The sequence below is a fragment of the Ornithodoros turicata genome, chromosome 1, assembly GCF_037126465.1.
Source record: "Ornithodoros turicata isolate Travis chromosome 1, ASM3712646v1, whole genome shotgun sequence".
NCBI lineage: Eukaryota > Metazoa > Arthropoda > Arachnida > Ixodida > Argasidae > Ornithodoros > Ornithodoros turicata.
The window spans coordinates 51,571,559-51,597,966 of NC_088201.1; the positions used below are offsets into that span (position 1 = coordinate 51,571,559).

The following is a 26,408-nucleotide window of genomic DNA, read 5'->3' on the forward strand; positions in this document are numbered from 1 at the left end:
TGTGTCCGTGCATTGTAATACTGAGTTGGTACACTTTTTTAGTTAAACAGGAAACGGCGTTCACATCTCGGAGCTGTAGACCAAGAACCACTGGTGTGAACAGATAAATACAATGCATCCCCTGTTGCTGGCCCCGCGAAAAAAAAATTTCGTCATGGGACGAGCGGCCATGATAGCGTGAGTATTAGCAGGAATCAGCTGTGCACCAACGATGCCATGTTTCGTTGCAATTTACCTATAATATAGCCACTCACTGAATAAATGCAAACGTCTAATCACTAGGTGTACGTGTAGCTCTAGGAGAGAAATGGAACTTAAGTGAATCTTCCTAATTTCTGTGTGGCCATCACGATGCCCTTCAGTCTGGAATTGTATAAATCTGTGATAACTCTATGTGTTTCGAATTGATATGTTTAATTAAACCTGATGTGAATTATTTTTCTGCATTCTCGTCTGGTGTTGTTGGTTGGGTGAGGAAAAGGGTATACAACGCAGACAAAGTGCGCGAATGTAAACGTGCCGTGGCTAATTATGCACTACTAATTATTCATAGTGCTGACGTCATCCCTGACATAATTTATTTACAATCGTAGTAGTCCGCTCAACGGATGGATGGCGCTGACCGTCTCTATCATGGCGTCATTATGAAGACACAGGGGCCTATGGGAGTTGCGCTACCTGTTTAGATATACCTTGGTAAGTGTTCGCTCTCTTGTGTCCTCCTCCTTCCTTTCGGGATTAATGCCTCCTCTCACCTATACACGTGTACAAACGTAAAGTTGTCTTACTTACACAACATGTACTATTAGGCTAAGCGCACTTTAGGGAGACGTGTCTGCGAATCTTGGGCATGCGTGCGGTATAAGAACCACCGGGGTAGCCAGAGCTGGAGTGAGGGAGGTGGGCTCCGCGCGCAGAATGATATGCTCTGCATTCTCGCAGGATGTGCTCGACTGTTTCAGGTTGTTCACAGTGGCCGCAGCCGACGTCACCCCTAGAGCCGATCTTGAGTTGAGAGCTGGTGAACGCAGATTCAATGCGTAGCCTATGGCGCAATGAAAAATTAACTGCACCGCATAGCACGCTCCTAGCCAACCATACTCCCGAATGGCATCGTTTAGCCCTTATTTGTCGATAACGGGGGCGCACGCCATTTCTGTGGCGTTATGCAGTTCATAATTGTCACAAAAATGGCGCCCCCCCCCGTTTTTATCAATTCAAGGGACAGAACGTTGTCATTAGTAGTATACGGCCTTGTCCATTTGAGCTCATACGCCGTCAGGAGGTGCCACCGTCGCGTCTGGGCCGACTTTCGCGATTTTTTTCAGCGCGCGCTGGCCCGCGCGTGGGTAGAGGGCTGCCCGAGCGCTTCCCGGTGGGCGGCGCGTGGGCAGAGGGCTGCGCGTGCGCTTACCGTCGTGCATTTTTCACCCTGGGCCGACTTCTTTCGCGATTTTTCCGCCTGGGCCGACTTCGTTCGCAATTTTTTTTCCGGTGGCTCATGGGCGGTTTACATGCAAGTATAGACATGCACTCTGGCTACCCCGCCAAGCGATGCTACGGTCACATCTGGGCCGACTTCGTTCACAATTTTTCTGCCTGGGCCGACTTCGTTCGCATTTTTTTCCGGTGGCGCGTGGGCGGTTCACATGCAAGTATAGACATGCACGCTGGCAACCCCGTCAAGCGATGCTACCGTCACACCTGGGTCGACTTCATTCACAATTTTCCGCCTGGGCCGACTTCACTCGCAGATTCTTTCCCCCACCGTAACAGCTGCACAGTGGGCAGTTTACATGCAAGTATAGACATGCAAAGGACATTCATACACAAAAGTACAAAAGGAAATATATTTATTAATGCCAATGGTGTAATGCCAATCTGTGAAGGGGAAAAATCCAGCCGAAAAAACCTGAAACAGAAGAAATACGATAAAATACAATTCACATAATAAAGAATATACTCACTTATTACAGGTACGATGCAATAGCATTGAAGAGGTATCACACAGAAAGAATCAAACACAATATTTTTTATTAATGGTAATCGATAATCATGCACACAAGTTTTCAACGAATCAGAATTAAAATGGAATAGCACATTTAATCAAAGAAGATATTCTAAATCAATACGATTACAATCAAAATTACAAGTTTTATTATAAACAGTCTAATATTCCTATACGTGAGCACCATCATTGCAATAGTGGAGTTTTAATTTCAATTAAATTGCAAGTTCTGATAGATGCAAGTAATTTCGAGCACAATAGGGAAGCTAAGGTGGATATGCCTTATTCCAACATGATACAAATTTAATTAATCAGTTTCTTATTAAGTGAATAGCATAGACGTAAGGAAATAATTCGAATCAACGCAACACAATCAGTAGCGAAAATCAGTAGCGATACTGCAGTATCGCTTGCGGTACTGTTTCTGGGAAAGAATTTTTCCCCGGCGACCTTGTTATCGGCTTTGTTATCGGTAGCAAGCACTATATGAGAAACAAAACCGACGCATCCTCCAACACGCAAACAACAGTTACATGTAGGGAAATAATAGCGAAACATTGCTCTATCAAAACGAGAAACGGACGTGACTTTTAATCAAAAAGACATTCTTAATCAATATGATAAGAATCGAATTTCAAGTTTTATTATAAAAAGTCTGAGACGTGACCACCATCATTGCAATAGTGGGGTTTTAATTTCAATTACAAGTTCTGATAGATGTAAGTAATTGTACACAACACAGACCCTGGAAGACCACAGGAACACAGAGGGACGACACGATCACGAGAGGAAAAAAAATATATAACAAAGGACACTACATTTAGTTGAAGAAGACAATCTTAATCAAAACGATTACAATAAAAATTGTGTTATTATAAAAAGTCTGAGACGTGCTCACCATTATTGCGACACTAATAATTTCGTGTTTGACGGGCAGAGAAGACTGGAAATCTCCCAAGAGCTAAGGTACCGTTTCGACACTGAAGGACAGCCGTTTCTTGATCGGATCATCACGTGCGATGAAACGTGGGTGCACCATTTCACTCCTGCTTCTAAACGCGCATCAAAACAGTGAAAGCATCCCGGCTTGCCAGCTCCCAAGAAGTTCCGAAGCACCCCGTCTGCGGGTGAGGTCATGGCCACGGTTTTCTGGGACAAGGCTGGCGTTGTTCATGTTGATTTTCTGCCCAGTGGTACAACCATCAATAGTGCATATTACTGCCAGGTTCTCAGGGATGTGCATAAGGCGCTGAAGCAAAAGCGTCCGGGCCTCATCACCAAAGGAGTCCTCCTACAGGACAATGCACGCCCGCATACCGCGCATCTCACGACACGCACCTTACAGGAACTTGGCTGGGAGTTGCTGCCACATCCCCCTTACAGTCCAGACCTCGCCCCCAGCGATTTCCATCTCTTCGGGCTACGGAAGGCGTTCCTTGGGGGCCGCCACTTCAGCTGCGACGACGAGGTCAAGAATGCGGTCCGATCATGGCTGCCACGCGCCGGTAAGGATTTCTACGCTGCTAGCATCCAAGCCCTCTGGTGAAACGTTGGGACAAGTGCATTAGTGCAGCTGGAGATTACGTTGAAAAAAACTAATTTCTCGCCTGTATGTTCATTTTACTTTTGCGAAAAATGAAAAGTCCCGGTTTGACTTGAACACCCTTCATACATGCGGCGACGAGAAACGTCCGTTACCCCAGCCAAAGCGAACCGAACAAAACCATGCGCATGCGCGACAGACAGCGCCTGCTGGTGGCATGGCATGGTGAACAAGTAAGGACGCGCGGGCAGGCCCGTGTTGAAATGGGCATGGAGCCGACGTCTCCGCTCAATGGCTCGGCGGAGGAGATATGACGACGGTAGAATCGTACTATCTCTTCAGCTTGTGGCGGTTCCAGGATGTTTCGGGAAATGCTGAACGATTTTGAAATCTCTGTCAACGTACGGCGCGTGAAAGGATGGTCAATGACATGGCACATTAAAAGAATTATATAAAATTCTTTGCCCAAAATTCCTTTCTTCTGTTTTGCATGCGTACATTATGATCGGGTTCAGAACGTCATTAAAATACTGCTGCTGAATACAGACTGAATACGGACTAGTTACAAAACGGCCAGAAATTTCCGTATAAAAGCTGTATACAGTGTGCTTGACACAGAAATTGATAAGGGCTGGTTACAAAGTGGTCAGGAATTCATGTTTAGAAAATGTATACAGTGCACTCAATAAATACTGTATCCAGCTTTAATCAAGTTTCTACCTGCTAAATTGGGAGTGAATAGGCTGGATAGGTCCTGGTTAAGACCTGTATACAAACTAGAAAATCATTTTCATAAGGGTTTTGTTACAACATGGCACAACTTTTAATTAATCAATTTATTATTAAGTGAATAGCACAGGCGTAAGGAAATAATGAGAAACAACACAACACGATCAATAGCTAGCACTAATAGAGAGCCAAACCTGCGCATCATCCAGCACGTAAACAGTTATCACCATTATTGCGACACTAATAATTTCATCATTATCTCATTTCTTATTAAGTGCGGTAAGGAATTTCGAGCACAATATCGAATCTACGTTGCATATGTTTTGTTCCAACATGACCCAACTTTTAATTAATCAATTTCTTATTAAGTGAATAGCACAGACGTAAGGTAATAATTCGAATCAACACAACACGATGAATAGCTTGCACTAATAGAGAGGGAAACCTGCGCATCATCCAACACGTAAGCAACAGATACATGCAGGAAAATAATATCGAATCAATCTATCAAAACAAGAAACATTACAAATTTAGTAACTTCCAACTGTGACTAGCGCAGACTTAACGCTGAAGAACAGAGGAACGCTCTAAGCGGCGCATTCTCCAACACGTAAACAACCGAGGAAAATAATCTATCATTTGAACCACCATAAAATCATCCTCGTGGCTTAATCTAATCGAATACTATACAATTTTCATTCTAACAGACACTACAAACCTTACACTGATGGAGGTATCCAACACACAGAAAATAGACATGCTACAATGAGAAAGGCTCTCACTTTTTCACCCTCTTCCTCAAAGCGGGGAGACCTTATTCTCTCTCTCTATACAACCAAAGCGAAGCAACTGCGCATACTTTGTCACTCCACGGGGTGGGGGTACATTCCTCTTCCTTCTTTCAGCAAACGGAGATTTTCTCAAGGCAGCCAAGTTAGTACAAAGGCGATATGTTTTATTGTACAATTATCGCAAATAGATGTTAGCATTCGACTCTCAGGAACACAACAAGAATTCTATCAAAGCAATCAATAGACAGCAAAAACTAAGAACAGACATCAATATCAGAGCAAACCGGTTTTAGACAAGCATTTTCTAAGCAAACCAGAAATATTATGATAACATCAGCGAATCAATACTCAGTCAAAACGAGAAACATTGCAAATTTAATGAATGTACTGAAAATTTTTATAATATTTTGCAACAGAAAGTTCTACATAGATGAACCACACAGAAACAACACATCTGAAATGCAACTAAGAAATATGAGGCTTTCCCAACTCATAGAGATTATTTTTGTAATGTCAATCGAGTGAACCAACTGAAACAAATACAAGACAATAATCATTTCAGGCAGTCATTTTCTAAGCAAACGAAAAATACTTAAACGTTTCCTACGGAGGAAATCAACAGACACAACTGATACATCATGCATACATAATTCCCAACTCACAGGATATCAATCGAGTGAATACCTGAAACAAAGTCAAAACAATAATTAATTAAGACAAATAATTTCTAAGCAAGCAGCATGAATACACCACAGAATCAGTACAGAAACTTGTCTTTTTCAATGAACAAACAGGATCAACTAGGAAATTCAAACAATAAAGTGAGACATGGAAGCCGACGACCATAAAGTTCCCCCTACACCCACGTCAAGGTAGGGAGGGGAGGATTCTCTCGCGGTCTTGTACATAGAATCATTGAAAGCGCTCGTTTTTTGTTACACATCACATATTTTTTCTAAATCAATTTCCACAATTCTCATGGCGACACGGGCGGGATATTAATAACATTCTAAACCCGATTGCATGACAAACAATATAATGAGCACGGATATGCTTTTAATTAAGTGTAGACGCGCACTTGAAAACAGAACAGACAATTGCTCTACATTGAAGAGATGGACAGATTTTGCACTCGTTACCATAAGTCATGGGAAGATGTGATAAAAAACTGCTTCGAAAAAGAAGAGCCGCGAAATGATTCCATTATCACTGCATTTCAATACGTCCTAGACATGGTCGTATTCTGAGATATGGTAGAAATTATAGAATTGAAGGTGCAAGAATGTGTATGCCGAATCTAGAATAGTTATAAAAATATCTGCACATCAACATCGGATGAACCACTGGGATTGATGGTGGAGTTTTTGAGGTCCGCTAAAGAAGAATTGAAGTACTCAACACCAGATGTAATCGTAATCATTGCAAAGAGTATTGCATTCATCAAGAAATCAGTGAGATCAAATTATCATATACAAGCGGTCTATATCGCACGATTCATTATGAATTTGTTGAAATTACGTCTAACTATTGACACGGAAAGTACATAAAAAATCTTATCACGTGATATGTTTTACTACCACAGCAATTATTTTCTTCTACCAGTTGTTGCAACGATGTCGACTGAGCAGAATTTCAATATTGTTGTACAGGGTGTGTGCAGAAAAACATGACCCGCATTTAGGCACATAGCTTGTTGCCTACCTAACTAACGAACATCCGGTGGCGCACGATGGCGCATTTATGCGTGCGAAATCTGCAGAAAAATTCTGAAAGCCATACTCAGCTTAAAAAACAAACGGAACAACGAAAACGTCGGCTTCCGTGCATCAGAATAGGGCAACATGGTAAACAACAGGGTGTATGTGAAAGGGCAACATGGTGGACGTAGGAGAGTTGTGTTCAAGTACCGCTAGGGGAGCTATCGGTGCATAAATCGAAACGATGTCCCACATGGATGCTCATCGGCGTACGCCTAGCGGTGCCTGCACATAACGCTCCCGAGACTGAAATGCACTACCATGCACTGTCATGACCGCCCTATTCTAGTGCATGGAAGCGCATGTTTTCGCGCTCTGTTTATTTTTTTACACTGAGTATGGCTTCCCGGATTTTTTTGTAGCTTTCGCACGCATAAATACGCCGTCGTGCGCCACCGGAAGTTCCTCGGCTAAGTAGACAACGAGTTACATGTAAAAATGCGGGTCACGTTTTTCTGCACACACCCTGTACAAGGTCTGATGTATCATCACTTATTGAAACTCAACGACCATATCAACTGCGGTGGACCACCGAATGATTTTCATCTAATAATCTCTCTTGTACGCCATTCAAGAATCTTCATACAAAGAAAGGAAACATCAATAAGAGATTCTGCAAGTTCGTGGCAACTAAGAGCAAGTTACTGAAGCGATACAAATACGGCGACAACGTATCGATTGCATTAATCAACGCTGGATTCAAGCGACCCATAATAAGACATCACTATATGATGCATTCTCAATTCATCAATAATCAAGATAACAAACGAAAACTTCAGCGTTTGGAATAGCACAGTTGTACTTTATCAAAATAAACAAGTGTATAACTGAAATAATAAATTTAATTTCTTTGTCATCACTATAATGAATTCTATGCATCGCAACGAAAACAGATTGATTGCAATTGTATTTAGCATGGTTAGATTGAGAACAATGATTGCTAAGGAAACGAATATTCCACGCTATGTGCAAGAATTCTCATATGGAATCAGAGCTGACCATCAAATAGTTTTTACCCGACTACACTCTGTACAACTTCAACATCCAAAGGATAGAATAGACGGAGAAGAGTCGGTCATTGAAATTTAGACGCATGATACATCAATCTTTGTTTACAAAAGAGGATCACTAATCTTTTGCGAAAACTTATCATATTTCCTGAATTAAATTGCACAGTGTGTATACTTCTCAACCAGCTGGACCAGCACTCTTGTTCTCTTATCCTTGAGCAATGACAAATGTATAATTGAAAGAATGTCTATAACATCTTTTGACAATATATGTTGAATGGAATCTATTATCAAATGCTGCGATGCAAATGGGGGATTTTACAAGCATGACGTGCAGACGGAGTCTACAATTCTAATCACACAATCCTCATAACACACAGCACACAAACAAGTATGAGATAAATTCTATCTGGCAATCAGATTTTGGGAGAAGCGAACCACACAATTATCATCAGAAATGTTTAACCAATATACAATGAGGATGAGCATCATGTATAAGCACAATGGAAGATATGTAAATGTAATTATATAAGCAAATATTCATTTTGCAAACTTCATCATTATAAGAAGCACAGGTGAAACATAAACGTAGATCATTTATCCAATTCACAAAATGTACCTGAGGTTTCCCGAAGACATACTGAAAAACTATCATCCTATTCAGAGTCTCATAGCTTACGAACACTGCAAATGGAAAGGGCGTATTTAATTTTAGAGGTTTTTAGCTCATAATGAGGTAAAACGCTAACTCCACACCGAAGATCATTTTCTTGTTTAAATTTTCAAAGTCAAAACTGTACATACTTTCTTACGTTTTTTTTTTTTTTAAGATACAGATTAAAAAGTTTTACATATAGTCAGACATCCTATACAAGACATTTGAGTGTGCATTAAATGCTAAAATTTGTCGAAACACTTTCAGGAGAAGCCTTGTAAAGTGGAGACTACCACACATCAGTAAGTGTTTAATTAAAATTTGAACGGGTGTTGCAATTTACGAGCTTAGTTGTAGGAAGTGTAATTTCACAATATGGAAGCTTTAGCTCGCTGACTTGACACACGAAGGTTTTAAGAAGTCTTTCGCGATGACAGAGAATTTAATCGAAGATTCGGTATTTTCTATGTACCACACTACAACGCAATGTGGATTCTCTATGCTGTGAGATTGATAAGTACGAATATTTTTCGAATGAAATTTACTTAAAACTCGAAGAAAGGGTGAATTTAGCAAAGGTTACACATATTGATCGCGTCATAAAAATAGAAGATGATGGTTCTGGTGCTTCAAACTTTGCAGACTAATAGTCATTCGCCTGAAGTTTTATTCATATTTTTTTATGCAATCACTTTGTAGAAAAATAGTTAGAAGCAAAGCCAATTCTTATCCCATGCTCATTGCTATGGCCTATACCGTTCGCAAACCGCCATTTTTTCCTCTGTCTGCTTCACGTTCACATCACCACGTATAGGTGGCGCTGCCTCGAAACCTTGCATCTGATCCATCTGGTTGTTGGTTGTTCCATAGACCTGTTTTTCTGGGCCAGGTGGCGCGAGTGAGCGGCAACGTCAGCGCCCCAAATTATGCAACACGCGGTAGTTTAGCAGACGACGCGGCACTTTCAAATACACGGTCTCGAGTTGTTCGCACTTTTGAAGAAGCACTGCTTTTTCTGTGTATTTCTTACATGTTTTGTAGCTTTCATTGGCACCATACCGTTTGAAACACCATGTAAAACCCGCTAATGAAACGACCGACTGTTGGGATCCGTGGCCGTTTGGGCCCGAAATGGCGCTGTGCAAACTTCACTGCAACAGCCCTAAATGTTTTGGTCTTGCTTCGTCTCCAGGCAGCGCCACCTATACGTGGTGATGTGAACGTGATCAGAAGGAGAAAAAAAAAGGGCGATTTGCGGGCGGTATGGGCAGTAGGAAATGCATGGGGTGAGAAATTTCTTTGTTTCTAACTTTTTTCTCACAAAGTAATAGCATTTGAAAAAGAAAAAAAAATATGGATAAAACTTCAGGCGAATGACTATTAGTCTGCAAAGTTTGAAGGGCCAGAGATGTTATCTTGTATTTTTACGACTCGATCAAAATGATTAACGTTTGCTAAATTCACCCTGTATGTAGCGCGCGATAAATGCATTCCTTCCCAGTTATTCATCGCGAGCTAACCCAGCGGAGGCTAATCGCAACATTTATTAAGAATTCCAACCTACCAAAGCGGTTTCCACGTTTGGTACCCGCCAATTTAAAAAATAACGGTAACGAACGGTATGTTCAATGCAGCTTCAAGCTTCAATTTAAACAAGACATTGCATTCCTTAAACTTCTTGTCACATTTCGTCAATGCACTAAGGTCGTCTGGGAAGAAAAACTGAAGCTTTTATATGAAAAGCAAAGCCATTTGTCGTAGAGTGACACGTGTACTTAGTGTTCTTTTTCTATCTTTATGAAGCGAGCATACATTTGCCTGCCAATCAAAAGCGTCCTATGACCGTCACCGTTACGTCAGGCGCGATTACCCCGCGGATTTGCGAAGTCCATGGTCATTGCAGCAGGGAGTCTACGCAGGCCTGTCGTTTTTCTGTCAACTATAGAATCATTGCCACAATTATTGCCGTGAGCTATCTACATCGCCCGGGCAGTTCCTGATAAGGCAATCATGGAGAACTCTTAAACCATCTCACTTCGGAGATGGGAGGAACTGGGACCATGTCGCCCGTCATCAACAAGAAGTCATTGCTGCTGCCAATAGCGCATACTATTAACCTCAACCTGGGATGTGCTGGGCTGGTGAGCTAGATTGCTTCTCAAATTCCCTGTTCATGTCTGAACCGAAACTCGGCAAAAGCCTATTAGTGAGTTCATTCAAATGACAAAATGAATTCATAGTCTAGCTTTGTAGTAGAGTTAAGTTTGAGCGGTGCTTTAAGATCAGCAAAAAAAAAACCGGTTTAACAATCCTAGCTATGTGTAACATCTCGGGTGCCCTTTACTGATCCGACATGATATGTCGGGGAGTGTACCCCTCCAGCGGCATGATTGCGTGGACGCAGCATTCGCTTGCTGGTGGTATATCTCCGATTTCGAGGTGATGTTGCTGAAGGGTGGGAGGTGGTAGATTCAAATCCTTCGCTCTACGTCGGTCATAGCCACTGCTGATTCGCGCTATTAACACCGAATAAAAAAATATCTAATTGGAAAAAAAATAGAGAAAAGCGAGATGTTGTAGACCGTCGATCATGTAGCAGTACATTTCCGCCGCGCTTGACATTGTGTATGATTGATGTAACACAAAAGTTTGTGGAGGAAAGACTGTCACTGAACATGCTCATACGACAAATATAGTGAAACACTTTAGGTATGTACACATGTGTGTTATCGAAGACATGTGCATGAAAAAGTTGTTCGATGGTGATGTAAGTACAGACAAGTGTTGCCATCCGTGTCTTTACATCACCATCGAGCGAGTAAACACACTCAAGTGTATACCGACCACTTGGAAATGGCAAATGACTGCACTCTTTCGATGATACTAGCGCTGATAATAAGTAGCCCAGAAGCGTACGCACTCCTAATCGTTTGGTTCGTAATGTATCTTCCTGCAGGCAAAGCGGGACCTGTTAGAATTGTACGGAGTGTGCTTGAGCGAGCCGCTCCGAGAGACGTCGTTGGACAAGCTGGACGCGCATGTCACATTCGTGCATTTTATGGAGGCGTCGCCCGCGCCGGTGCAGCTGCACTAGCGCGGCCGACGTCTTCATCTCTCTCTCTCTCTTCCTTGCGTTCCCTGTCTCTATGTTATATTTATATCAGTTTTCCTTACAGCGGGGTTCGGTTGTTATAACATTATAAGCTAGAATTTCAAATTCTGATTGCAATCATTTTCTATAGTTGCTCATCGCTGACTCAGTCTTCGTGATGTTTTCGATCAGTATAGCTCCCGCGTGCTTCCCTCAAGCCTTTGTCGCTGTACAGACAGACCTTCGGTCCGTCCATATCTGGTGGCTGTTGCTCCGACAACCTCCACTATCAAAGAACAAACCTCTCCTCAATGTTTGCTAATAGCAGTGCCAAAATGATAACGCCCTACATAGTACTTGCAGTTATTTTCGATCCGGAGACAGGCGGGCTCCACAGTATGCTGGAAACAGACGTACATAAGAGTGGAGAATACCCTCAGGCATTTTTTATATGCGTGTGTGCGTCCAACAAGTGCCTAAATCGAAAAAGTAAATTGGGTGGTCACTTGATGTATTGGCCTCCAATACACGTGAAGTTTCCCGTCGACCATAGTTCGCTGACAATAGGCCTTACCTGATTTTACTGCAGCAGCTGGATGCCGACCTGTGGTTCTTCATCCACAACCGTATCTCCCGTTCAGCCGAGACGGTCATCCATCGTCTTTGCACCGGTGTCCCATTTTGCTGGCGTTTGCTTTTCGGGATGGGCCTGGTGGACTTTCCAATGCGTCCCACTCGTGGTCTAGTGGACGATGTCAACCACATATTGCTAGAGTGCAGACGGTTTACGTCGGAAGGAGAATTGCTCCTAGATGGTGTTTCGCGCATGAGAGCTCCCAGTAAACCATATATATTCCAGCAACATCCCGATGATATCCTGATTTGGATATTAGAATATCCCAGGGAGCATTCTGTACAGCCCATGGATATCCCTGGGGTACCCAGAAGATCAGCATTTGGACCTCGATTGAACGTTACAGCAACGTCCCAAAGATGCCACTTTGAGACATATGGACGAACATGGAAGATGGACTACTAACCCTTTCCAAGCAGGCAAAATACCCCCTATCCCGAGTGCATCCATATCCTTAATAATAATAGTAGTACTGGAAACTCTGTTGAAAGCGTTTGACTCTTTTAGAGGCTGCTTTAGAGAAACGAAATAGTAATGGTAGCGGTGACAACGGTCTATACCTACCAGCTGGTTTACGGCTGCGCAACAGAAACTTCAAGGCGGCGCACTTCGTGACTCACTCAGAACACGTACGATTCGGTTCTCTATGGTTACCTACGTATTGACATATATTGACTCGACCAAGCAGGGCATAATGGGGTAAACGAGTTATTACATTACAAAAAGCAACATAGTTTACCGGAAGCTATGCTGGCGAAAGCGACGTCCGCTTCTTCGCTCTCCATTTTTTATTTCATCGGCTGGATGAAGAAGAAATGAAGAGAAAGTGTCGGCGCTCTTTCGCGCTGTCGTTAGCAGAAGGCTTTCAAGGCTTCCAAAACACTCCGAGGGGTATTATGTGTTTAGGGTGTAACGGACATCTGAGTCGTAACACTTCCCGCCGTAACAGCGTCCCCAGTTCAAGTTCGAAAGTCCATTCAATCTAAATAAAACTTGGTTTCGTTCAACTAGAAGAAACTCCATAATGTGAAAAGCCTGAGTCTGGGCACAACTAGAGGGACAGGACAAACACAAGACAAACAGTTTGTCCGCCAGCTGGCCTACATCTACGCCAGACCCTCAACAAGAAGAAACATCGGAGGACCGGAATGCGCACAGATTAACTTTCTCTTGGGGTCATTCTAGATGCCGTTTTGTGTGATGCTTTCGACAGTTTTTTGCTGAGTGAAGAGCCAACGTCATTTTGAACTAATAAGGTATGCTCGATGCCTCCTTTCTCTCCTTCGTCAAGTAACACATAGAGTGCCTATGACGTTTATTTCTACAATCATCGTGGACTTGAAAAACAGGAAGCCTGCCGCTACATGTGGCATGCCTGCGCGATTGAAGGCTCCGCGATTGATCGTCACCATGACCACGGTGGTTAGAACCGCGGTTTTGATTGGACATACTCCTAACCATACGTCACTTCGAGTAACTAGCAGGCCTTCCTCGGAAATCTACGTAAATTTTCATTCGCAAAACTCGTTTCAACTCGTAGTTTGTGAAACTTGTGCGAATGCAAGCAGACGACAAAACCGACTTTTCGTTCGCACGACTCACTAACTAGAACGAGATGAACCGTTTTTCTTTTTTTCTTTTTTTTTACTTTATTCGACTCATTGACTAAAACTTTAGGGTATGAGACATACTGTAAAAGTGGTTAATTTCGAGGTCTTACGAATTCGTGTGGGACCGGACGGAAGCGGACTATCGCGGGATCGGGGAGATCGGGGGTTCATGACACTGCCAGCAGTGTCATGAAGCCTTGCCGGTAGGCTTCTAGATGCTTACCGTGAGCTTCGATCCCGTGACAATGACACGCTCTAAGGAAAAAGGGCGTGATAAGGTACTTCTATATAGTTACCACCTAGGTCAACATAGCGTCTGATAAAGGGTGTAAAAGGGTGGTAAAAACAGCTCATATATCCAAATTGCTACAAAAGGTGTATGACCCCCTCGCTCACCGAATCAGAAGCGGTAACCCCATCATTCGTGGCAATGGTCGGCGAACTACGTGCTATGCGGTGAAGTTCTATTTTGAGAGTGAAGTAACAGGTAGAACTTCGCAATCTTCTAGGCGCAACATATGCGACAACTATTACCTCGTAAAAGGTGTAACTGCCCCACCCTTTTTTCTAAGAGTGCATACGTGCTGGTTTTATGAGAGCAGGGTGTTATTGGGGTGTGTTTCTAATGTACACCCATTTTACGCCCATAAAACACCCTTGTAGGTTGACAAGGGTGTAGCGAAGGGTGTAACTGGAAAAAGTATGGTGTTATCCGCAAATTACACCCTTTTTACACCCTAAAGGGTGCAAAAAGATTTACTGTGTACACTATGCGAACAAACTACCGATGTTGAAGTGGCGTTTCAGTTATAGAAATGTTTCACAAGAACGAATTTGTGAGAATGCGGGTCGTCAAGTAAGTCTATTTGTCTTTGTGGAGCTCATATCGTCGCAAATTCCAGTGCCCATACTTTTTCATATCCGCTACCTATATTTCGCGGAACCTTAATTTCGCGAAAAAAGTTCGATCACGAAATTCGCGAAAATTTCTACTTTTACAGTATTGCCTATATTGGTATACACTCTAAGAAAAAAAGGAGTAAAACGGGGAGTAATTGCAGCTTCTACTCCCCTAGACTGCAATTACTCCCCATTTTAGTCCCCAACCCCGACATTTAGTCCCGACATTTACTCCCCAGGACTGCAAATTGTCACTAAACTTCGCGAATGGTCTCCTGAATGCAAAAGTCTACGTAAATATGTGCCCTTTGTCAATTTGAACGACATAAGGCTGTATAACTCAGACAACGTAGCAATTTTCCAGCCACACAGAGTAAGAAACAGTTAACGCATCTTTCTTCGCAAATTGTGCCCTGGTATGGCGCAAGATTTTATATCACTCGATATATCACGGTTGACGGTTTGTTTCAAAGTATTTTCATGCGTGCGCACCAATTATGTACCTTGGAGTCTTACAACAGCGCGTGAAATGCGGTCTTCACTCTGTGACATTTATTTGCTCCCGTGCATTTACTCCCGAAAGGGACTATTTTTTGTGGCAATGCAGTTACTCCCCAAAAGGAGTAAAAGTACTCCTTTTTTTCTTAGAGTGTAGATGTCGAAGCCGTGCGCGTCCGGCGAAGCACTGTTGCTCTGGCGCCCATTGACCGCCGTAGGTATCTCTGGCAACCCCGCGAAGATATTCCACGTGATTTGTGCGTGGTGTGGGGATGAAAATTTCCCATAAACTTCTGAAGGAGTGAGACCGCCTTAATGGTCTTGGAGAAGCTCCGTTCATCCGATATCCTATCGGGAGCATTTCTAAAAACACTTATTTAAAGGGGCACTAAAATGCAGAAACAGGTTCACTTCAAATTACGTTACACGTTACGTAAACTTCGTACTTGTTATTATAATTAAAAACTTCGATCCCGTAACGAAGCTACAATCGAAATTCCGTAATTTCACGGGTATTAGCCGCACCGCAGATAAGCCGCAGGACCTGTTTTTACGAACGTTTTGAAAATTTTCGGGCAGATAAGCCGCACTCGCAGATAAGCCGCGAGCAATACGAGGTGACTGATTTGTGCAACAAGGAAGACCACTGAGAAGGCCGTAAACCCTGTGATCCATACCCCGGGGTCGGGATGGTGTACAACAAAGGAAATCAGTTCTAGTGTTCTACGAAGATCGGACTTCGCCCTTGTGTGTTTTTCATGGATCGACAGGTCATTGGCCTTCAAGAAGGCATGAATCAGTAACAACCTTGGTTAGAGCTGCTTGGGAGAAGACGCCAGGAAGGTCAATCTACTCGAATGTGGACGTGCCCCTGTTCCGCATTGTTCGTGCATTGGCAGGGCGGCGCTGTTCGAGAGACACTGTCGCCCTTTCGGTTAAAACCTGGGTATGAGGAAAGTACCAGGCCAAAATAGTTATCAGATAAGCCGCACCGGTGGATAAGCCGCAGAGCGGCCGTGAGAAAAAAAAATCGCGCATAAGCCGCGGCTAATACGCGTGAAATTACGGTATACCGGACTCTTTCTTGCTTCGGCGCTGAGCAGTGAACGTCGTTTCAACTCATGCATCGCTAGTTTTAGTCCATACTAGAGTCACTAAATAGGGGTACAGAGTATGGCATTCCTTTTCCGTGCAGGAGCCGCCTTTCGGTGTCCACGATTGGACCCGTCGTGTCACGTGGTTTCTCCTTCCAAGAACGCGCGTCCATGTTGAGTCCCCTCCATCCAAAACCGGTTTCCTCGGTTGCGAGCTGGCGCCCCATTGCTAGGCGACGCAGCCACGCCGGACCCAAAATGGCTGGCTCGCCCGCCGGCGTGGCTCAGTGTCGCTACTCTGCTCCCTATCTAGTGACTCTAGTCCATACTGCGCGTGCACGCGCGTGCCACGCCATGGAGCAGTCCCGGTGAAAAACATAGTGCGCGTTGCCAAGCGGACTGGCGTCGCTGTCCGAAGGACGTGAACATAAATGTTGTCAGTGAAGCATTCGCGAGAACTGTTGTGGGCTACAATTTAGTGAATCGGTGTTGAGAAATGCAGCAGTGCGCATCATGCCGCGCATATATCGAACACTACGATCGGACCCGTTCCAAATCCACACGGCCACGATAGTTACGCGCGCACTTCTCCTGCTGTCTCATTGGATGCCGCCAATCTTTGCCTCTTGGGGATCCCATTCGTTGCCGCCAAAGACGGCTCTGTTTTCATTGCTCAGTGCTCAGTGGTTAGCGTGCTGGCCATGTCGTCACGTCGAGACTGGGAGGTACCCGGGTTCGAATCCCGGTGCCGGCTGTGCTGTCTGGGGTTTTTCCTGGGTTTTCCTCAGACGCTTTCAGACATATGTCGGCACAGTTCCCTTAGAAGTCGGCCCAGGACGCACATTCCCCCAGGGCGTGAGTCGTGACGTTGCCCACATACGTGAGGCCGACAACGGCAAGCCCTATCACCACCACCTAGCTACCTACGTTTTTCTTCTAAACTGTCGCGCTGTGTGAACTAATTTTGCTTGCGTTATACCAATTGAAACACGGACTTTCACTTGAGAGTAAGTTGTTGTTTGTCTTGTTTTAGTGCCCCTTTAACTACTCCGCTGTCTGCGGTGAACAAATAAAAAAAACGTGTACAGCTGTGCACCTAAACTATACGTAAAGTTTCAATACATTGTAGTTTATGAAATCGATCAAATTAAACATTAGACTACACTGAAAATTTCTTGGGCTTTCTTACAACAGCGAGAGCTAGACCAAAAGGCCGGTGCTGTCCAGGGTAACTTGCAGGTAATGCACAGATACCTCTAGATATTGTATGTTGTTATCCAACGTATTCCAGTAGCTTCTTGTGCATCGAGAGGTCGAACGGAAGTGGTTTGCAGGTTCCGTCCAGAGGATGGTGACTTCTTCGTCGAGTTAATCAGTATTGCCAACGTAACGTCCTTTATGACGATGGGGCTCACCGCAAGACAGGAAACAAAGGGAATTACAGCAAACTGCCGGCTGAAAGGTACGCATATGGCGACCCAAAAATAACTCCACGACTTGTGCACCACTATCTGATTTCCTCTCACACACACACAAAAAAAAAAAAAAGCTTTATGGAATGGAAATATTTGATTTCGCAATATTTTATTCCCTCTTTCAGTTTCTTCAGCTCACGAATGAGAGCGTGTGGCTGACTCTAAGTCTAGCATGTCCCTGAGGATGGGGTGAAAATTGCGCTCAAGTTTAAGGTTAAAGTTTTCTGTTCACAGATTATATATCCAGCATGCGGAACCCTGCGACATTATAGTATGCACATTCTAAAGTCACCAAAATTGTACACAGATATTGCACTGTGATACAAAGAGGAGTGGCAATATGGCGCAGTCCACGATTCAACAGTGCGAACTTTGGCGGAACCAGGACGACTTCCACTAATATCCTTTCTCTCTCTCTCTCTCTCTCTCTCTCTGTTTAGGGTTTCATACTTTCGCTGACAGGAGTGGCCCTGCTGGACCTCGTAGACATATATGACTCCAACGTCGGTGCCGTATCTCATCTCATGACGTCCCGATGTATCGGATCCCTAGTTGGGTGTCTCGTTGGTAAGCAGAACTCTTTACACGTTCCGCTCAGCTTACCCAGCTTCAGGTGGCGCTGGTGTCGTGCCCTTGTAGTTATGTTGCCTCGATACTCGCGTTCTATCAAAGCACTGTAGCCTTTGTCAAAGTATGCGCACGTGTTTCTACGAGATCATATTGAAGCTTCGCAACGTTTCCGAACGTTTGTCTGCGTCTGCGCTTAGCTTAAATTTTGAGCCGAGTTCGGGTGTACTACTTACAGTTTACTGAGAACTTCCACAATTTCATTTTTTTAAAAAAGCGCTGCGTTGCGAACCACTCCAGTCGTGGAATTGTAAACAGAACCCGACCGTGTGCGGTGGACGTGCAGCAAACACTAACCGCAATTTTCGGCAAAAAGAGAAAGTTGTGATGGTGATAATGATGATGATGATTGAGCATTGAAGTTCTGCGAAAGATTCACACGCACTCAGTAAATTGAAGCGAACATTTATTGCATGCCGCTGAAAAACGAAAGCACTATGAAAATGAGATGCAACGTATGAAATTCGCTGAGTGTAAGGCATTACTTGTTATGGTTGACTGGTTGCTTGGATGAAGAAAACCCAGGAGATATTGAATTTATCACCCGACCAATTCGGCTGCTCCCCATATATGGGCCCTCTCCCCCTCGGTTTATCCATTGACCGCAGAGTGTAAGTGCTTTGTTCTAGCAGCTGGCGTATCTGTGTACCTGTGGCGTATCTGTGTGTGTGTGTGTGCCTGACGTCACAATCATTGCATTTCACTTTGTAGACAACTCCATTTTGGGAATCCGGATCAGTGGGCCCTTGGTCCCAGTGTGGTCCCAATGGGGTCCTTGTCGAAACCAAAGGACCCCATTGATCCGGATTCCCAAAGTGGAGTTGTGTGTGTGCGCGCACACATCACACAGATACACCACGTGCGCGCGCGCGCGTGGGAACTATTATGATCTGTGACTGTTGTTCGCCATCAAAGGTGGCCCTACCCCGTTGTTGGCTGAAGAATGGGTAGTATATTATACATTTCGCTCGCGAGACCGGTCGTCGTCAAAAAGTTCCAGAACAGAGGGAGGCAATGCAGCTGATACGCGGTGGTAGACCATGACCCGACAAGTTTGTCCATGGTGAACGGTCGGTGATCGATATGCTGCATATCGCTCTGCCACGTGCTTTTGGTCTCGGGAAAGACCACACACCATGAGCATGTGTTGCAGGTGGCACCGGACGTCGCATCTGGGGCAGAAGTTCCACGTTGCAAGGCCAAGACGCTCTTTACTCAGGAGTAGATAGGACGTTTAGGCGCATACGGTCACGGGTGACTACGAGTCGACGTGGTAACTGGTGGGGAAGCGTCAGGGAGAGTGGCCGATCCACAGCATGCAACAAAGAGTGTGATGTTATATTTTGCTACCACTGAGTGCTCATCTTGTTAGCGGATATACCCGAAATCAGAGACAGGCGATCCCCTCTGGATGATACGATGTGTTGGGATGGCGACACGTGGTGAGAGCTGCCCTATCTGCCTACTAGTTGCCAGGAATACCCACATGACCTGGTACCAACTAGAACGCAATGCGGTGTCTCTTGTTGTATCATTCCCGGTAAGCTTCTAGAATGTCAAGAGGATGTCCAAGTGATCCGTAAATGCCCATGTTTGCTGAGCACTGTAGCGGACTCCGCGTTATAGAATGTCCAGGATCGAATCGTGCACTCCTCCATCTTCCTCACTTCGAGCATAACGTTTCGTTCGGCAGATGTTGATTACGTCTTATGTGATAAGTGAATGCTGCAGGTTATGGTGTCAGACGGAATCATAAAGGCACTTGAGGAGCATTTTAGGTGGACATTTGTAAATATAGCTGTATACAGTCATGTCTCGCTTATCCGGAGTTCAGATATCCGGAAAACTCGTTATCTGGACTATATTACCTGGAACGAGCCTGCTACCATTGGATTTTGCCTCGGTTATCCGGAATTCGTTATCCGTATCCAGATAGCAAGTACGAGGAACGATCTTCCAGGACATAGGTCATTCTGATTCCCTGATCCGGAGAAGTGTCAGCGTCCTCTGTCCCTGGCATGTGCTGTATTCGCACTACTCCGGAAAAGGGTCACATCTCACCGTGGCATTCTGTACTGTTTGACTCCGCTTTCTTCAGAGCTCACTCCCTTTTGGTGTAAGTGGACACACGATAAGCGGAAGAGGTGCCCTGTTCCCACCGGGCGCAAGAAATCCACATGTGAACGTCATGTCCAGGCCGTCCTTGAGCATCGCCTGTCTTTTGGCAAAGGCGTTTGCAAAAAGACAAAAACATGTGCGCGGGACCAACTTTCTGAGACTGAGTCATCGCCCTTCTTTGAACAGCAGTGCGACGCAGTGGGTGCCATGGCGGTGACACAAAATTATGTCAGAGGCATGCTACTAATTTCAAGCAGCTCACTTGGCATACATTTTTGAAGAAACGATCGTTCACTTGTTTCCTTTTCTGGGGCTGTGACGAGGTCTCCCAAATTTTTCGTGTTTCCCCGGAAGTCTGCTTGGTTTGGTTATCCGGAAATTCGTTGTCCGGACGAAAAGGGATGACTCCCGAGGTGTCCGGATAATCGAGACATGACTGTAATCCGTATCATGGCCGGAGTGCTCACTTTGGACAAACAACATGCCATATCACATTTTTTATCTTCGGCCTAGGGATGGAAAATAAAAGAGGTCCAGGTTCGGAGGTGTCCAGGACGGAGTGATAAAGGATGATGATTCAACCGTGAACTTCGGCAGCTGTTGAATGGAGGATCTTACCTTGTTCGGCGCATGTTAATGAACAAAGCTACACTCTGGAACATGATGTTGACCGTGGGCTTGGAAAGACCCATAAAATATATAATCTGCTTTATATATTTCTCTTGATGTGCGCGTGCAAAATATTGTATAATTCCTACGAAGGACGGTTGGAGACAGGGACGACATTTTTCGTGAAGCGTATATGTTTAAGCCGGAAGGGACACGTGAACGGCCAAATGTCAATATGTCATATATTGTAAGGTAAAATTGGATGAACAGGTGCGGATTCTGACAGATGTACGTTATTCTTGGCTCGTAGAAAATGTTTGGCAGAATAGTTTGTCGAAGAACGTTCGCACTGGCTATGATTGAAGTGACTGTGTCATGCATGGTTTTACTTATGGCAATGACGTTGCATCACAACGGTTCCCTGTTCTACAGTTTCCTCCCCTTGTTAAAAGTCCATGCGAGAGAATCTGGCGGTTTGCTTTGTAAAGCTCAAAAAGTGATCTACAATAAGTCTTCTTATATTCCCTCATTTATTTTGAAACGATTGGGAAATCTCGATGCACAGAAAGACTGTCTTGCAGGCACGTTTGCGAGCATAACAACCACAGTGTAAACGGCGGTCTAGCCCAGCGCAACCAGGGGGAGTCAACGCAACCTGGGGTAATTGGTAATTGGAGTAGATTGGAGTATAAAGTGGGGATGTTGTCAATTTCATCCAATCGCCGCAGGCCGTTTCGAACACTGGCTTTCTGTGGCTACCTGTGGCTCCCCATGTGACTAATGGCGGCTCATCTCCATAGCTACGGCCGCCAGTAGCATGGTTCTGATTGGCGGACTCTTATTTTGGGGCGTGGCACCTACGTCACGTCAAGTAGCGCTCAGGCTGTATTTGCTCTAGCCTTGTGTCCTTGCATCCCCACTATGGGCAGTTCATAGAGTAGCCGCATGACGGCGACGGTGTTCGCTCTTACGGCCAATAACTTGCTTGCTCCCTTTAATAAGTTACAAAGTACATAATCGTAGTAGATCTTCTAATATTACAAACTAAAATGGTTATTTATGAACGTGCCTAGCAATGTACCTGTTGTGTTTACATTTATTTTCGTTTTAGGTGGCCGTCTCTTTGACAGATACAACCTACAGTTGCTGCTTATCCTCACCGTGGCCATGATGTCCGGGACTTTTGTTTTCTTACCTCTCTGCGGAAACTTGCCTTTGGCACATTGTGCTAGCTTCATTAATGGCATGGGGGTTGGGGCATTTGATACTGGTGAGCACTTTATCTTTTACATTTTGTGGAAAAAGTGAAATTTATTGTGCTGTGGATACTTCTTGTACACTTTAAAAAATGGCATTCATATATATATGTTTTTTTTTGCGATACATTATTCCTTTATTGCTGAGTAGAATGCCCAAAAACTACGATCGGCAGTTCAGTTGGCCTTAAATAAACCAGTACCTTTGATGCTCTTGCTTTCCCAGGCTCGCAAGTCCGTCTCGTTAATATATGGCCGGTGAACAACGGTCCCGTGCTCCAGGTCTTCCATTTTAGTTTCGGCGTGGGTTCCTTGCTGGCTCCTCTCCTGGCACAACCATTTCTCTCGGGACTACCACGTGATCACCTCGCCGGCAACCTGTCAGACTCAAACACATCACTCCCAGAGAGCACCAGCTTCCTCAACTCTACAGTGACGAATTATTATGAAGAATCAAAAATTCAATATGCGTTTCTCATCGTTAGCATCTATATCGCTGTCATCGCTGTGTGTATGACCCTACTGTACATTGTGGATAACAAGGAAACCAGTGAAAGGCAGGCCTCCACGCAGAAGGTGCACAACGACGTCGCACCGTCAAATCGCGACATAAGGTTCACCAGGACATTTCTCGCGCTCACGGGAATTTACGTTTTCGTGTATGTTGCCATGGAATGTTCTTATGGACAAATGCTGACAACATTCGGTGTGAAGAGCGACCTTCGCATGACTGTGTCATCAGCTGCCTACCTCACACAAGTCTTCTTTGTCACATTCACGCTGGCTAGAGTTTTAGCCGCGGTGATGGCGTTAAAAGTGACTCCTTTCGGAATGTTACTCGCGTCAAATCTCCTTCTTGTAGGCACCTACGCCATCCTAATGCCATGGGGTGCATCCTCAAGTCTCCTTCTTTGGGTTGGAACAGCAGTGTCTGGAATAGGTCAGGCATCGATTTACGGCGCCGCTGTGTCGTTCTGCGTTGAGTACGTCGTCCTGACGAACGCCAACATGTCCCTTATCATTGTCATGTCTGGCGTTGGTGCTATGTTAAGCCCAGTACTTGTTGGACAGTTTATAGATGATTTCCCCATGGTGTTGATGTACACATGTTTCGTGGCTTCCCTCGTAATGGCGCTAGTGTTGATTCTGCTGCACTTGCTTACCAGGAACTGCGAAAAATTGTGTGACGCTGATAAAAACGCGACTCGTGTGGAGGAACAGGGTTCAATGCTAACTTACAGCAAAGAATAAATGTACGCTAACAATTAATCATCGGCCGGAGACGCAGTCATACAGTAAGTAAAATTCGAGCCGCCATGCATGCGTGGAGGACCAACTGAGGTATCCATACTGGACGAGTACCATCTCGTGCTCGCTTCAACCTGTACGTAGAACTAGAGAGTGGTACCAAACTGTTTTCTGTCCGCTTCAGTTTGACACTTTTCCCCCGAGTCTCCGCTTCAAGGCCTTCAAAAGGGGTTGAGAAACCATCTCTAACCGCATGTGTTTAATGCACTGCTCGTATAATATTGTAGACCACATTTTCAATACAGAGAGCCATATATGTAGCCGTAGCACGCCATTTTTGTGAAGACGCTTAGAAAAAAAATGCGTTATCCAAAGCTCGATAGACGGCTGGTGACGCCAAACGGAGAACTGCACGCCCTGCGGAAGAGCAGACAGTTGCCGTGGGAACATGTACGCATCGCATCTCCACATGAAGAGGTGCCGCACGTGGTATTTTAACGGTGTTTTTTTTTTCTTCTTCTTCTTCTTGATCATGGTCACTCCGTCGAGCAACTTGTCGAGCGCATCCTCGGTAGTACAACCTTCCGACACGAAGGACGAGAACAGGAATAAGATTCTCAGAGGGCTACGCGCGTGTGCATGGTTATGTTAAAGGATCGATGTAGTTTCGAAAAAGAAAAAAGAAAAACCCGGAAGCAACCGTCGTATAATTGTCAGTGCTATTCACAACCACCACCATGGCAGACATTTTGAAACGACGCGCAGCAGATAATCTATAATTGAATTTTGCATGTAGCGTTCATTATCTCTACAAAGGTTATGAAGGGATCCCGTCACGGGCTGCGGGTCGTGCCCTCCACAGGTGTATCACGTATCCATGTTAACGTCCCATTCACTTGACAGATGTGACGTGCCCGTAGCGGGACTGGGCGACAAAGAAACGAAAGTGAGAAACCGAATGTGAGGAATTTCATGGCGTACCCCTGAATGGTACTACCCTATTGCACATTGGAAACGGATGAGGGGATGATGATGGGGGAGCACTTTCAGAGATCCGTCGCCAGACCGGAGGAGCGCAGGAACTCCGCAAGAAGACGAAGACCTTGCATCTGGTGGGCGTTCGACCACGGTCCGAGAATCTTCGCGAGGTTGAACGGCCGTTTGTCAATATGTTGCATAACAACTTCCATGAGTACAAGCTCTTTGTGATATTGCCCACAAACCAGGATAACGTGGCAGAGGTCGCCGTGCATTCCACAAGTGGGGCAGAAGGAAGACGAGATGGAGCCGAGACAGTGTTTAAAGGCAGGTGCAAAGGCAACGTTCAGCCTCATGCGGTGGAAGAGTGCAGTAAAAGGGCACGGTAGTTGCGGAGGAATTTCAGGAGAAAGCGTGGGGTCTACAGCAGATAGAAGTGAGTGGTCTACGTCGTGTTGCCATTCAGCCTGCATCTTGGAACAGGTGAGTATCGAAAGAAGGCACATCTACGGTCGCCTGGGGACATCATTGTTGGGGAAAGAGCTGCGTGGGCGCTCAAGGCGGCTCTGTCTACTTCTTTATTACCGCTGATGCCGAAATGTCCGGGGATCCACTGCAATGCGACAACAACAACAACAAATGCACTGATGATGATGAATGTGGAAATTCGCCACCTGGGTTGTGGCTCACTACCCCAATGTCGACAGCGTGTTTTCCCATTTCGCCTATTCCCATTTTGCCTAATGCTTCTTAGCAGATTATCTCGCCATCCCTTAGCAGGTTCACCGACCTCGAACTGCAGGGGGTCCCATTTGGCCTAATGTATGCTGCAGACAGTCCCACTTCCCCTACTAATCCGTGTTACGTAAGAAAGAAGGCGGTCCTCTGGCATGCTGCCAAAAGTCCATTTCGGATCTTCATATAACTTTACATGCAACCTTGTTGGTTTCATTGAAGCATGAGGTCTGTATTTATAATTCATATTACACTAGGGTTTCTTCCCTCATCTGTTGGTTCACAAATATAGACTGTGCAAGAGTGAAAACATAGTATTTATTTACATTTTTTAAATTAAAAGGGCAGCTTTGTTTTCTGCACTTCATAATTCTTCCAAATTTGCAGCTCTACTCAATATGCATTAGATGTCCCACGGCATCGAGGTACGACATCATGTCCCGTTCGCCATTCTGAATTATTGACTGCTCAATGACATTCTTAAGTAGCATCACAACTTTTTATTAATTCCAACGCCCTACGCCGGCTTTTTCAAATGACTTTAAGTGATTTGGGAGAAATTCACAGCACACCCTGGAGGAGACTAGAACTTGTACGACACCGACCAGAAAAGAAATTCCTGTCGGAAAATATTTCCGTGTATAACTCCCACCGTTAGATAATGCGCAGGCCCTCTTCAGAGCGCCATTTTACCGAATAACGCGCGCGTTATACACCGGAAAATACGGTAGTTAGGTTGAACGTGGGTTAAGGCGTCTCGCTCGGTGGTGTCGTGCTAACTGGGAGGCGGTGGGTTCGAATCCTACCACCGGTTGTGCTGTCAGAGGTTTTCCCTGGGTTTTCCGAAGACTTTCGAGACGAATACCGGCACAGTTCCCCCTGAAGTCTGCCCAAGACGCATATTAACCCCCTATCCCCCCACTCCTTCCTGCTGTCCTCTCTCCATCTGTTCTCATCTGTACGTCGCTCATAGCCACCTCTCATCTCCACATAGCCACATCTCGCTCATAGCCACCTCGCCGTCGCTCATAGCTTCGCGGCG

General features: G+C 44.9%; 1 protein-coding gene across 4 annotated transcripts; it reads left to right on the forward strand.

Annotated features, from left to right (window-relative positions):
- On the forward strand, positions 1-23,973 carry LOC135378247 (sodium-dependent glucose transporter 1B-like). 4 transcript variants are annotated; one of them, XM_064611215.1, is made up of 6 exons: positions 1-177; positions 594-696; positions 3,354-3,513; positions 18,236-18,362; positions 22,261-22,419; positions 22,632-23,973. In XM_064611215.1, the coding sequence occupies exons 3-6, from the start codon at positions 3,484-3,486 to the stop codon at positions 23,654-23,656; spliced, it is 1,341 nt and encodes a 446-aa protein (XP_064467285.1). In that variant the 5' UTR covers positions 1-177; positions 594-696; positions 3,354-3,483; the 3' UTR covers positions 23,657-23,973. The 4 variants fall into 4 exon arrangements, with proteins under 4 accessions (XP_064467285.1, XP_064467287.1, XP_064467286.1 ...); XM_064611217.1 differs by lacking the exons at positions 1-177; positions 594-696; positions 3,354-3,513 and adding exons at positions 10,353-10,634; positions 17,515-17,559; positions 17,615-17,782; XM_064611216.1 differs by lacking the exons at positions 1-177; positions 594-696; positions 3,354-3,513 and adding exons at positions 10,353-10,634; positions 17,515-17,559; positions 17,655-17,782.
- The last annotated feature ends 2,435 nt before the right edge of the window (positions 23,974-26,408 follow it).

Excerpts from the sequence above, each read along its gene's own strand:
- LOC135378247 (XM_064611214.1), top strand. The coding sequence starts at position 10,536 with ATGGGAGGAACTGGGACCATGTCGCCCGTCATCAACAAGAAGTCATTG. Across the intron at positions 10,635-18,235 it reads ACCTGGGATGTGCTGGGCTG|GGTTTCATACTTTCGCTGAC; the intron begins GTGAGCTAGATT and ends CTCTCTGTTTAG. Across the intron at positions 22,420-22,631 it reads GGTTGGGGCATTTGATACTG|GCTCGCAAGTCCGTCTCGTT; the intron begins GTGAGCACTTTA and ends TTGCTTTCCCAG.